The sequence below is a fragment of the Crinia signifera genome, chromosome 6 (assembly GCF_055691185.1).
Source record: "Crinia signifera chromosome 6, ASM5569118v1, whole genome shotgun sequence".
Taxonomy (NCBI): Eukaryota; Metazoa; Chordata; class Amphibia; order Anura; family Myobatrachidae; genus Crinia; species Crinia signifera.
In genome coordinates, this window is record NC_139222.1 from 143120245 (window position 1) to 143133366 (window position 13122).

Consider the following 13122-nt stretch of genomic DNA (forward strand, 5'->3'; position numbering starts at 1 on the left):
ATCATGTTTTACTTTTAACCAGTTTGAAGTTCAGATTGCATCAGAAACTGGAAACAAATAGACGTAGTGTAAAAAGGAGTAAATAACACATTAATGTCTGATATATGTATTTTATATACAGCCTACCATTTGTCTACATGCAAATTACAACAAACATAACCATAACATACAGAGTAGACTGCAGAGAGAATGGCCCTGACAGTGCACTTTGCAGCAGGCTGTCTGTGTGAATGTTTCTGGCCAGGCCCCAGTTGCTATGGACACCATAGTTCCTGTCATTCTCCTCCTAGCTCCTCCTAGCTCCCCCTACAATTACCATGGACACCCAGGGACGCTTTTCTCTACAGCAGTCTCAGTCTGCTCACCAAAACATCTCTGGGATTCCTGAAGCATAACCTCCAACTCCAGAAAAGGAAAGTGGTCTTTTGAAGTGGACACACAGTTGACAGTGTACGCATCAGCCTGTGGTGGGTCTAGTCTTTTCTCAATATTATTTTTAATGATAATGTGTTGTTTACATTATATTGATGTACCAAAAAAAAAAAACATATTAAGTCTTATTATAATATTTTGTGTTGATGGTGTACAAAATATGCCATTATCCTGCAGGGTATATTCCCAACGTAAGGTGCCCATACATGGTGCGAGGGTGCCGTGCGATGCGTGCTCCGTAGGAATTCCATCGCACAGCACATAAAGTCTGTGCAGCCCGCGCTTTTTGAACTAGCTTCGGATCGCATCACATGCAAATCGCATGCGATGCAATCTAGTTCATAACACACGGAAATATTGTACCGTGTATGGGCACCTTTAAAGAGTGACTGTATTTACTAAATTCACCTCCAACCCGTTTCTTGGTGGGTTGGAGGTGATGCCCTGTATCATCTGATTTGAATGTAGAAAGACTGCATTCGCTGATATTGAATAGATAATCGTCAGCTGCAGATTTGGCCCATGTGTACACACACCTTAAGTGACAGTTTTGTTTTGCTTACTTGTTTATGAATTGAGTAAATAAGTGCTGTGGTCCGTGGGAGCAAATGATGCGAATCACATCTTTGTAGCCCTGCTGTGCAGTGCCTGAAATACTAGCATTGCACGGCGGGGGGCGTGGCCACGAGGACGCAATCATGCTGGCCACTTCCCCACTCCGGATGATCCACCAGCCACCCTGGCCCCGCCCCTGCCTCACTGAACTGGCTGCCCTCTCCTGGAGGGGGCAGTCATAAAGTAAACAAATCTGTAATAAACCATTATAACATCCACTGGATGAATATGGAATGTTACCTCATTTCAAGCAAGGTAGTGGGATGGACCCAAATGTTTAGCAGGAATATCAGTTGGTAGACTGCTATATGCGCTGGTCTGGGGATCCGCTAAACCTCTGGGCTCTATATCAATGACACCCCTGTGCTCACTATAGCTACAGCCATGACTACTATTAAAAAACAAATATTATTTAAGGAGTGGAGCCTCTTTTCACCTTCAACCTTACATACTAGCAAGTATATTATTTTTAACAAAGCATGCTTTTTTCTACTAGAATACACGTAAAAATATAGTAAGGATAAAATGATTGGTTTTGCCGTGACCTGTATAGAGTTTGTATGTTCTCCCATGGGAAATTTGAGGAAGAATTACTTCACAGAAAGGGTAGTGGATAAGTGGAATAGCCTTCCATCAGAGGTGATAAAGGCAAATACAGTTTAAACATGCTTGGGATAGGCATATTGATATCCTTACAAAGAAATAAGGATCAAATATGGTTCGAGGTAATATGTTTAAAAAAGGGGCAGACTAGATTGCCGTCAAATTCTATGTTTCTATGTTATGTTTCCCTGGGCTTATTCCAGGTTCTTTCACAATCCAAAATTAGATAGATAGTTTATTGTGGTAGATCATTTATAGCTCTAAATGGGCAGAAACTGGATGATGTATACATTCCCTGTACAGTTATGTTTATGTATGAAGCTGGAAGGCTGATCCCAGAGAAATGCGTTGAGCTTGAGCCATCAGTTGCACCATATGCCACGGAGAAGGAAACTTATGGACTTTTTGGACCCTGTTATCCCACCATTATCCAGAGGGTACTATAGAACTGCATGTTCACCCTTTACATGTATATGTGAATTTGCTGGTCCTTCGCCATATAATCCACCAGTCCTTATTAGTACAATGCTGGCTACCTGGCAACAACTTAAAGCTCATTTGGTACAGGAGAAGTCCTCGTCCATCAATACTCATTTTAGATGTAGTGGTAATGTGCCTTACTTGAGTTTTTATATATATATATATATATATATATATATATATATATATATATATATATATATATATATATATATATATATATATATATATATATATATATATATATATATATATATATACATATACACACACACACACACATACATACATACACACACACATACACTCATATTTAATTTAATTATGGAATTCCATATGTTTTAATAATTTGTACAGTTTAATTAAAACGGTTTACTTTAGAAGAAACTGTTACATTTTTTATGTTATAGTATACAGTCAGTGCTGGTACACTCCTTGGTTTTCCGTTCTGTATTATATGTTGTTGCTTTATAAAGAATATTGTTAAAAAAAAAAACCAACAGATAAAACCCAAAACACAACAACAATCTAATCTAATCTATAAAATGTGTGTGCATGGGTGACATGACAGAACTGGGAATGGAGAGCTGGCCACTGGGAAAGAGGTAAGTATGGGGGGCTGTGAAGGGGGGAGGGGTGAAGAAACGGGGCAGAGTGGAAACAGAAGTAACCAGAGACCAATAAACTAGTAAAATTGATAATTATTATTGCAGGTTGGAGACAGAGCCAATGATGGAGAAAGACTGGGACAGATATAAGTCAATTGTCAATGGACATCACATGAGGGACATGCAGCACAAAATGGCTTCTGAATATCAGGTATACAGTATAAGCTTTAAAAAAAAAAATAAAAAAAAAAAGAGAGAGAACAAAAAAAAACACATCCCTGCTTTGCAGTTGCCATGATTTGCTTCCTATGGGCAATTGTCTACATACAATGCAGACATAAATTTGATGAGGTATGAGAGGGGGAATGGATCATAGGATAGAGAAGCATTAGATCTACAAACATTAGGTTGACCATTGAGGGTTGTCATGGTCATTAGGTCGACAGTCAAACGGTCTACATGGGGTTTTCCACTTTTTTTGACCCGTACACAGTTCTGACATCTGCAGCTATCGATTTTAACAGCAGAAAGTGTCTTTGCCCATACACTGCAGAAGGGGTATGGATCATACAGAGTCAACAGAACTAAAGGTGCCCATACACGCACCGAACCCGGCAACCGTCCTGGGCTAAAATAGCATTGCCTCACATTGCATGCCTTGTGCATGCAATGCGATGAAAAGCAAGTACAAAAAGTATGTGCAGCACATACTTTTTGTACTGTGCGATGAGGTACCGCAGGAGCGCGCACCTCAAAGCACCGATCGCACCGCTGGGATCGGTGCGTTTATGGGCACCTTAGGTCGATATGCACCGGGTCGACCATTGAAGGTCAACATGCATCAATGACAACACACCTGAAGGTTAACATGGGCTAGGTCCACAGTCAAAATGTCAACATGGGTTTTTCAACGTTTTTTTTTTTTAATCTCAAATGTTGGCAGTGTCAACATGGACACTAAAAAAAGTGTAGTGCTGCGCTCCCCATGCACCACGTCTGCTCAAAAATTTGTGAAAAACAACATGTCAACCTTTTGACTGTAGACCTAGCCCATGTCGACCTAATGAATGTATCGACCTAACCCCATGTCGACCTTCAGGTGTCAACCTTGATGCATGTCGACCTACAGTGGTTGACCCAATGCATGTCGACCTTCCCCTTATCGACCAAGTGACCGTATTTACTGCAGAAGTGGCTGTATTCCCTGTGAAGGCATGGCCGGTGCCAAGCTGTCGGCACCCCCCTGCAAAACTAGTGTGCCTCTGGTGCAAAAAAGGGAGTGGTCTCACAAGGAAAGGCATATGTCCATATAATAATAGTACCTCCAATTCAAGATATTCCACAATGTAGAAAAAAAAATTTTTTTTACTTTAAAGTGCACATAGTCCCCCCCCTCCTATTCATATTACACCTCATATGTTACACCACACAGTAGCAATATTTGGAGAAGGAAATTAAGAGATCCATTAAGGATTATACCCGCCCTGGGATACCAGTACTGTGTTTAGTACCACTATTGCTATAACATGAGAATACTCAGTATATAAACCATATATTATAAGACTGCTACTATTAACAGCTTACATTTATTGCTACTATGAGGTTTTCTAAATGGCAACCTAGATGTATCTGAAATTGACATTGAACTGTTACTATTGTTTCATTTTATTTTCAATCACAAACAAGAGTCTGGATAGCTATAGATTATTATTAGGGCTACCTGCAATATAGGTCTGTCATTACCTTTTTATTTTGAGACAACGGGTGGAATGAGATGGCGTCAAAGGTCAGCAGCAATGCGGGGTGCCGGCTAAATGCTGACTTTTTTTATTATCAAACGGGCGCTTACAAGGTTTGGTTTTGCCTTGTAAGAGATTGTCCCTAATATATATTTTTAAATTCTAGATATGTTATTGGGACTTGTTTTCATATACATAAAGGAGCCCATACACGCTCCGTTTTGCAGCGGCTCCGTTCTGCACTATGCAATGCGCGCTCCCGCGCATCACATAGTACAGTACAAAAAGTATGTGCTGCACATACTTTTTGTACTACCTAAACATCGCATCGGATCGCATTGCATGCACACTGCATGAACAAGGCATGCGATGCGATGTGTACTATTTAAGTCCCAAACGGATCCGTTAAACGGACCGTGTATGGGCAGCTTAATGCATATTTTTAAAGTCTTGTTTACACCCCTCAATACAGATCAATTCCATCTCCAGAATATCTATTGTACTCTGTGCGCTTGTTTGTTTTTTTTTCCCTCAAATTTAAAGTAGAGTAGAATATATGTAAATGTATGCCAGAGCTTTGTAATAGAGAAGCGATTGCCAAGTGAGGTGTTTATTAAGAGGCTTATTTAGTATCCACCTCTCCTCAGTCTGGTCACTAATAATGTAAAATAATAGTTTGCACTAGGTTACATAGCAAATACATTCTGACAATTTATGGATACTGGTATATCGGGCAATGTAATAAGCACATGCAAGCACATAGAACAATAGAGACGGAATAGGACATTAGGCATGCACAGGGTAATAGGCACAGGACAATACATTAGGCCAGTGGTTCCTAAACTGTGTGCTGTGGGCCTGTGGCACCCTGGGGTGCCATGAGACACTTACAGAAGTGCCTCGGGTTGGTGGTCCAGGAGTAATTAAAAAACTAAAATTAGTCAGTGTAATAGGCAAAGCAAGTGCTTGTGACTTCACAACATAACATATGTGGACTAATACCCCTTTCAGACAGACCACCCAGGAATTAAACCCGGTACAATCCCACGTTTTTAAAAATCTCAGGTCAATTGCAGGTACGCAATTCCGGGAATAGCCTTTCAGACATAGGCTAGTCCTGTATGCTGATGTGCGTGTACGTGAACAATCCCAGGATATTTGCATATGTCTCAAAGGGGTATAACAGAAATGAATCCAGTCTCTCACCAGTGAACCTAAGGATTACATAAAAACAATTTTCTTAATTTAATATTTTTCTCTATAAACTTTTGGTTTAGGAGTCCCTTGAAAACAATTCTAATACTCTAGGGCACCATATTTCTATTTTTTGGGGGAATCACTGCATTAGGCATTAGCACAGGATGGATTCACTTGCATATGACATTAACCAGACCATGCTAGCTTTGCCGGCTCATATTCTTCAGGGAGCAGGAGGTGCGGATTGCCGACTGCTTGTACTGTACAGCTTCTTCTTGTGGGTGTATGGTGGGGTGGAGAGTGAATTTGAATGAGATCGATACCATTGGCTGGCTGAAGGGGGCAGACACTGGCCTCTTTCTCCAGCAGTTACAGGTGGGGTTACAGGGCTTGCTGCTCTTCAAGCTGCTGATACAGCTGCCTGTCATACAGTATGACAAGCAGGGACAGCAGCAGCCACACTGCATACCTTGCAGATAGGAGGTGCAGTGCTGATGCTGGGGGAGAGGAGTGGATGTGCAGCGCTGGCTACTGGGAGGGGTGTGGGTTGCTGGAGAGGAGGCATCAGGTAGTTCCATGCGCCAGTGCAGGAAACAGAAGTGGCGGGATCAAGTGTACTTGGAAAAAAAACAAAACAAAAAAAACATCAGGAGAGGGCAGGGGACAGTCTGCTGGCTTGGGCACCCTCAAGTCTCTGGGCCCTATAGCAGCTGCATCCCATGCACCCTCTGTAGTTACGCCACTGGGTGGATCAATAAACTTGCTACGCCGGTGAATTAGTCAGCTATTGTAGTGGTGCTGGAGAATATTTTATTTATTATTTATTGACAGTTTCTTATATAGCGCATACATATTCCACAGCACTTTACAGAGTATAGTTGAACATTCACATCAGTCCCTGCCCCAGTAGAGTTTACAATCTATATTGCCTACCACATGCACACAGACATTATAGGGTTAATTTTGTTGGGAGCCAATTAACCTACCAGTATATTTTGGGATTGTGAGAGGAAACCGGAGTACCCAGAGGAAACCCATGCAAGTACGGGGAGAATATACAAACCCCGCACAGTTAGAGACATAGTGGGAATAGAACCCATGACCTCAGTGCTGTGAGGCAGTAATGCTAACCATTACACCATCCGTACTATCTGAAGATGGTAAAACAATAATATAATACTTAAATTATTATCTTCATATAACTGAATATCTGTATATGGTGAGAAAACCAACCCAAGAGAAAGCTATTTTTTCACATTTAGTAAACTAGGTCAGTAAAGAGGATTCACAAAACAGCTTTGAATTATATCTAAATTACCAGATAATTTGCAGTTAATAACTCACACTCATAACTGAGGGCCTCAGTTTTGATATTTATTAAAAACTTAACACTTAAATCATAAGAAAAGCAACAGAAATTGAAAAAACGTATCTGTAATAGTAGTATATGTATGCCTGCTCCTTCTGACAAATAAATACAATGTCATAAAGTACATATCACAAGCTATCATCATGGCATGATGAGCAGCATCTCCAGGGAGGTCAATGGCTGTAGAGGAGCTACCTAGTGTCAGAGCCATAATACACATACACACACACACACACACACACACACACATACATGTCTACATATATGAAGTCAACGGTTTATCTGGGTGGTGGGTATTATACAAAAGGGTACAACAATATTGTTTATATATTTTACACACACACACACTCTCTATTGGGGATTCCGGCATCGGCACCCCCAGTGTTGCAGGTGATCCGGCACCAGTCTTGTGGGCGTGAGTTAGGATTCCAGTGTCATCATTGCAGGGGGCGGGATACCGTTCCTCAAAATATTAACTGCATCCCACATGGGTATGGGTTGGCAGGCAACTTTTAGACTGGGGGGCGAATGCATTTAAGAGGCCCCGGTTTTTGTACTTGCGCACAGTAACTTCACAATTCCGCACTTCATACATACATATACATATATACACATATACATACATACATACATATATATAGATCATTTGCACTTGTTTTCATACTACACCTTGAAACGTCAGTTTTGCAATTGTTTGTGTGACCAATACAGTTTGTTTTGCAGTTTTCTTCCTATTACAGAGAGAGAAGCAATGCACAGATCTGACTGCTCTGTGTGATGCTACAGGGTCGTCCCTATTTGGCGGTCGGTAATCTCAGCAGCCAAATACCAATGACTTCAGCATTGGGAAATACGAATCCTGTAAACGAGTCAGCTTGGTAAATGTGATGAGTTCTCAAGGTTTAAAATACAGCCAATCAATGCAAAAGCTGTTCGTACAGAAGCTTGGCCATGATTAGCAGGATTTGTAAATTTCCACTGCACCGATATACATTGGGAAATGTCTGTGTCCAAACGGGTTATTAGGTTTATCTAGGGTTAGGCTACAAGGGGGTGGGTTAGGAACTTAAAATGGTGGGCTGGGAAATGGGGGGCTAGAGGGTTGACCGCAATAAATTTAAACCTTCTGGTTGGACAGCGGTGGGCATGCAGCTAGCTGTGCGGCGTGTGTCTAATGTCATGGCACTGAGCCCTTGGTGGCCACTCAGGATGCCAGGGAGTCTCCAGATGGGTCTAGAGCAGCGGTCTTTAAACTCTAAAACAGAATGGGCCACGTTAAAAGATTAAACAAAGCCTGAGGGCAACTATGCAATTAGACATTATTTAGACTCAAAAAAGATAATTTTATTATATTAATGAAGGAAAAATGGTCTTTTTACTTTATATATCTCAACCTTCCACCCACAGTAGTGACATTAGCATATTGAGCCCCCACTTTCCATGTGTCTCTGCCTCATGCCCTCACCTTGTCATAGCAGTGTTGTCAGCACCCACAACCACGTCTCCCCCCCCCCCCCCCACCCAGGACAGTGTCACACCCCCTGGGCCCCCATACCAGTATCATTAGCTCTTTGCCCCCCCATTCCTCATTGGTATCCCCACCCCTCCTAGCCATTAGTTAGTCTTATTCCTCCTACTCCCCATGCCCCTCATCCAGCACAAATTGACACAAATTCAGTGTAAACTTTGCAAATACACTATAATGATAATAACAATAAGTGCATGAGTAATGATGCAAGGAATCCATGCTGCAGCAGGGGAGAAGTCAGGGACCCAACAAACTGATGGTTCTCATTCCCCCAGGCAAGTTAACTCTGCCGTTATTATAGCAGCCATGACAGGGTTTAATAAGACTGATCAAAATGGATATGTGTGTACAAATAGAGCGATAGGGCACTTAGAGTCTGCAAAGAAATATACTGCACTACAAGGGGGACAAGGTGGGGGCTATCAGTCAAAGTTAGACCGCACAGTCCAAAAAAAAAAAAAAAGGGGGGGGGGGGGGGGGCATGGCAAAACATTCGAAAGTATGCAGGACAAACTTGCAGGGATATTTACCAGGCAATGGGTTCTATTCATATAGCAGTAAAGAATACTTTATACGTGATAATACAGCTTTTCACTGATTTTACCAGTTCACGGAAAGGGTTGTTAGCGGTTCCCCAGCAGTTCCGTGTCAGGATCACTTGACTAGACACTAGTATGGGGAGAGCGATTCCCTTCTCTGCTGCCAACCAATCAGCAGGAGTCCAGGAAGTGGATTGATGTGCAATAACACTGGGCCATGTAGTTTCCCACACCTGCTGCCTGGTGTAAATACAGGGCCGGATTAAGGTCTGTGGGGACCCTGGACAACAAAAATCCCCTAACCCCCCATCTCTCCTCTCACCCCCCCCTCCCCGCAGCACTTACCGGAATAGTTATTCTCGCTGCCCATCAGAGTTGGAGCTGCTGCACGGGCTCTGCCTCTTAATGGTCCGAAGACAGCGTGACGAGATCAGGGCAGCGGGCAGATGCGGAGCTGGCAGGTGAGTGGGAGAACACAGCATCTATCCCTCAGCACTGCTGCAATGCTTCCCAGAGGCGTAACTAGATATTCGTAGGCCCCATAGCAAAAGTTTGTAAGGGCCCCCTATTTAGCAACTGATGGTGATAAATGTATGCAAAACATATTAGTTTGACAGCAAAGATGGGCCCCCTTCAGCTCTGGGCCCCATAGCAGCTGCACCCCCTGCTCCTATGGTAGTTACGCCCCTGCTTCCCACGCTGCGGCAGATGGGCAGTGTTGGGGTCTCTGTGGCGGATGAAAATTAGTTCTGATCCACCGTAGGGACCCCCTGTCCGCCCAGCGCTGCCTGGACCCCAGGGAAGCACTGCCCGGACCTCACTGCCTGCCACCCACCTGGAGTGTGGGGGCTTCTGATGTGTGGGGGCTCCGGGGCGACCGCCCTTAGTCGCCCCTTGGTAGATCCGCCACTGTGTAAATAGAAAATCTTGATTAGAGATACAGGGGAAGCCCACAATCCAGCTGCACCGTCCTATAACCATCCTTCTGGAAACACCTTCTGCCCGTGGTTGCTATCGCCCACAGTGACTCCGGGCATTTCACCCTTCAGGTCAGGACACTGATCTCTGTACTGTCTCCCAACAGGTTTTCAGACACCTATTTTTCACTGCCGCCCCCTCTCCCCAATATTACCACCCATTTAGCATAGCATAGGGATGGACATCACATAGTGTTGTTTCTTAATTCAATTTGATAGTATTACTTTTACCATGCAAAGGTAACATTCCCATATTTGCCGCTAGTCCCATCCCCAGCTAGCCACAATGCAGTGGTTCTGCACATGCGTATCCATGCTGAAGTTCTTATCCATGTCTAGTATAGCACCCTGTAACTTGAATGAAGGAGGCTGTGCCCAAGGACCTGCTGCTGGCTGGGTTGACCGTCATTGCATACACAGTCAAGTCCTACAAGATATTTCTGTGGACCGTACTTCTACCTTAGATTGCTATGTCAGATAGGCAAGTATTAGTGAATTTTTACTTAGAAGAGCCATGACTGACGTAATGGGGACAAGGGCAATGTCTCTATGGGAGGGTTGCCATCATCCATGTGCAGTACCTAATTTTCTCTTTCAATGGTCCTGGTGACACAGCTCAACACTGGGATGTAGGAGGGTCCGAAGGAGCCAGGCACCTATCCTAAAGCTTTAGAGGGTAGGCTCCTCCCCTACTGCATCCCTGGACTCTTCAGTTCGTGTTAGGTGCCCACTGGAGTGGGTGCTATTCTAAAGGGCTGCGGGAGCAGCCGAAGAAATAGAGTAGTTAGGGGATTTTTTATTATTTTATTAACTATTACCCTAGCTAGGTAGGCACAGTGTGAGGATTCTCATAGTGAATCCTCACACTGCTAGCGCAGCAGGAGCTGACAGAAGCGCGTCCTGTCAGCTCTCTGTGCACAGGGTAGACGCTGTCTGGCCTCCCTGTGCAGCGCTTTTAGCCTCTTTTATGAGGCTGCCTGGGCTCCGGAGCATCCTGAAACCGGCTCCACAGTTAGGTGGGGATCATGGGGGACAGGCGCTCCGTGATGGCGGCGGCCATTTTATGCGGAGCTTACACGCTGAGCTCCTGACTGAGAGGACAGCAGCGCTGTGACAGGCATGTTCCAAGTGGTCCCCATTTGAGGGGGAGACACTGGAACAAGGAAATCCTACCTAAGGAGCGGCTAGCTGGGGGTGGTTGGCGCCAAAAGGTCACGGACCCCGCAGCAGCAGGGACTTTTGGTCTCTTCCTTCACTCTGACTTTGGCGCCTTTCAGAACGCTTGCAGCGGAGCTGAGCTGGCTAATTGATCCTGGCAGAGTGACTTGGATTTCCTGGGCATCGCTTCCCCGCAGTTGAAACCTACAGACAGCTAAGTGACTGGGTGCATTGACTTTGTATAAGCGCTTGTACAATTGTTTGCACTGTGTATATTGAGATATATATATTTTTCACTTGCATCATGTCTGAGCATCAGGCTGTGGTTTTGGGGGAGGGAGCCCTTAGTGCACTGAGCGCGTGCAATGTTTGCACACAAAAGTTTGTCCCTGAGCAGATGGCCAAGGGGGGCTTATGTATTACTTGCGCTGATGTGAGACCCATGGGCAGTGAACACCATAGGGCAGAGCAGAGTGAACCTGCGTGGGCCAGTGCCCTAGGCAGGTCTGTAAACGCTTTGGTGCAGCTTCTGGACAGGCAGAGTGATGTGCTGGTAGAATCACAGAGACCTATGCCATCATCTCAGCAGTCGTCTGGCTCCTTGCCTCTTACCCAGGCAGATCCTGCGCTTATTCAGGTGATGCAGGATACTGCTAAGGGGATCAACAGATTCAGTGAAATACTGGACAAAATGGATGATGTTGCAGGGACCCCTAAAAGGTCTTATGCTATGCCTAATGTGGTAGAGGAGGAGGAAGGAGAGTATACTGACACACCCTGGGACCAGGGTGATGATTTTGAAGAGACCTCTGCTGCTGGTATAGAGGATCTCATTGTAGCTGTAAAACAGGCGTTAAAACTGTCTGTTGAGGATAAGACCCCTGTTAAGGGTGTTTTTAAGCGACAGCGGAAGGAGGCTGTTACTTTTCCCTCAGATGAGGGGTTACAGGAACTATTGGAAGGGGCTTGGAAAACCCCAGATAAGAGGCTACAGATGCCTAAGAGATTCCTTAGTCTGTACCCCATGCCGGAGTCTCATTCTGAACTCTGGGAAAAGGTGCCTGTTGTGGATGCTTCAGTGGCACGTTTATCAAAAGCTACGGTATTGCCTGTACAGGGTGGTGCAGCTTTTAAGGATTCTGTGGATAAAAAGCTCGAGGGAAACCTCAAAGCTATTTTTGAAGGGGTGGGGTTTACCCTGCGTCCCCTTATTGCTTCAGCCTGGGTCTCTAAGGCCATTATAGAGTGGGCTGGTGAGTTATGCACCATGCTGCAGGCTGACCCTGGTGCTTTGCTGGTAGCAGAAAAGATTAAGGCCGCTGCAGAATATGCGGTGGAAGCAGAAGAGGAAGCTCTTAAAATGGCTACCAGAGTGTCCACAGTCTCTATTAATGCCAGGAGAGTGCTCTGGCTTAAGGCCTGGGAAGCGGACAATGAGTCCAAAAAGGCCCTAGAATTGTTAGCTTTCAAGGGAAAGTTACTTTTTGGTTCTGAGCTTGAGGAGATTATAAAACAAGCCACAGGCGGCAAGAGTACTTTTCTGCCGGCCTCCTCAACAAAGCAGTCATCCAGATTCGCTGCTTTTAGGCCGTCCTTTCGGCCCTCCCCTAGAGGTGGTGCGTCCTTTCGGGGACAATCGTTCAGGGGAAAGTTTCAGACCTTCAGGGGCAAATCTCAAAGGTCCAAGTTTGGCTCTTTCCATAAGAAGCCTGCCTCTAAAGGAGAGGATAAACCCTCCGCATGACTGCCTGGGGATAAGCCCGGCAGGGATAAAGGTGGGGGGGCGTCTCACACACTTCAGGGACGCTTGGGCTTCTCTAGACCAGGATTCCTGGGTCTTAGAGATCATTACCCAGGGTTACAAAATCCCTTTCAGA

General features: G+C 44.6%; 1 protein-coding gene across 1 annotated transcript in view; it reads left to right on the top strand.

Moving 5' to 3' along the window:
* Positions 1–315: 315 nt before the first annotated feature.
* The window catches only part of MARCHF10 (membrane associated ring-CH-type finger 10), a 45246-nt gene continuing 32439 nt past the window's right edge, over positions 316–13122 (top strand). The window contains exons 1-2 of the mRNA XM_083147498.1: positions 316–467; positions 2844–2949. Of these exons, the coding sequence (XP_083003624.1) occupies positions 2860–2949 (90 nt within the window). The 5' untranslated portion in view covers positions 316–467; positions 2844–2859. The remainder of the gene's footprint in view (positions 468–2843; positions 2950–13122) is intronic.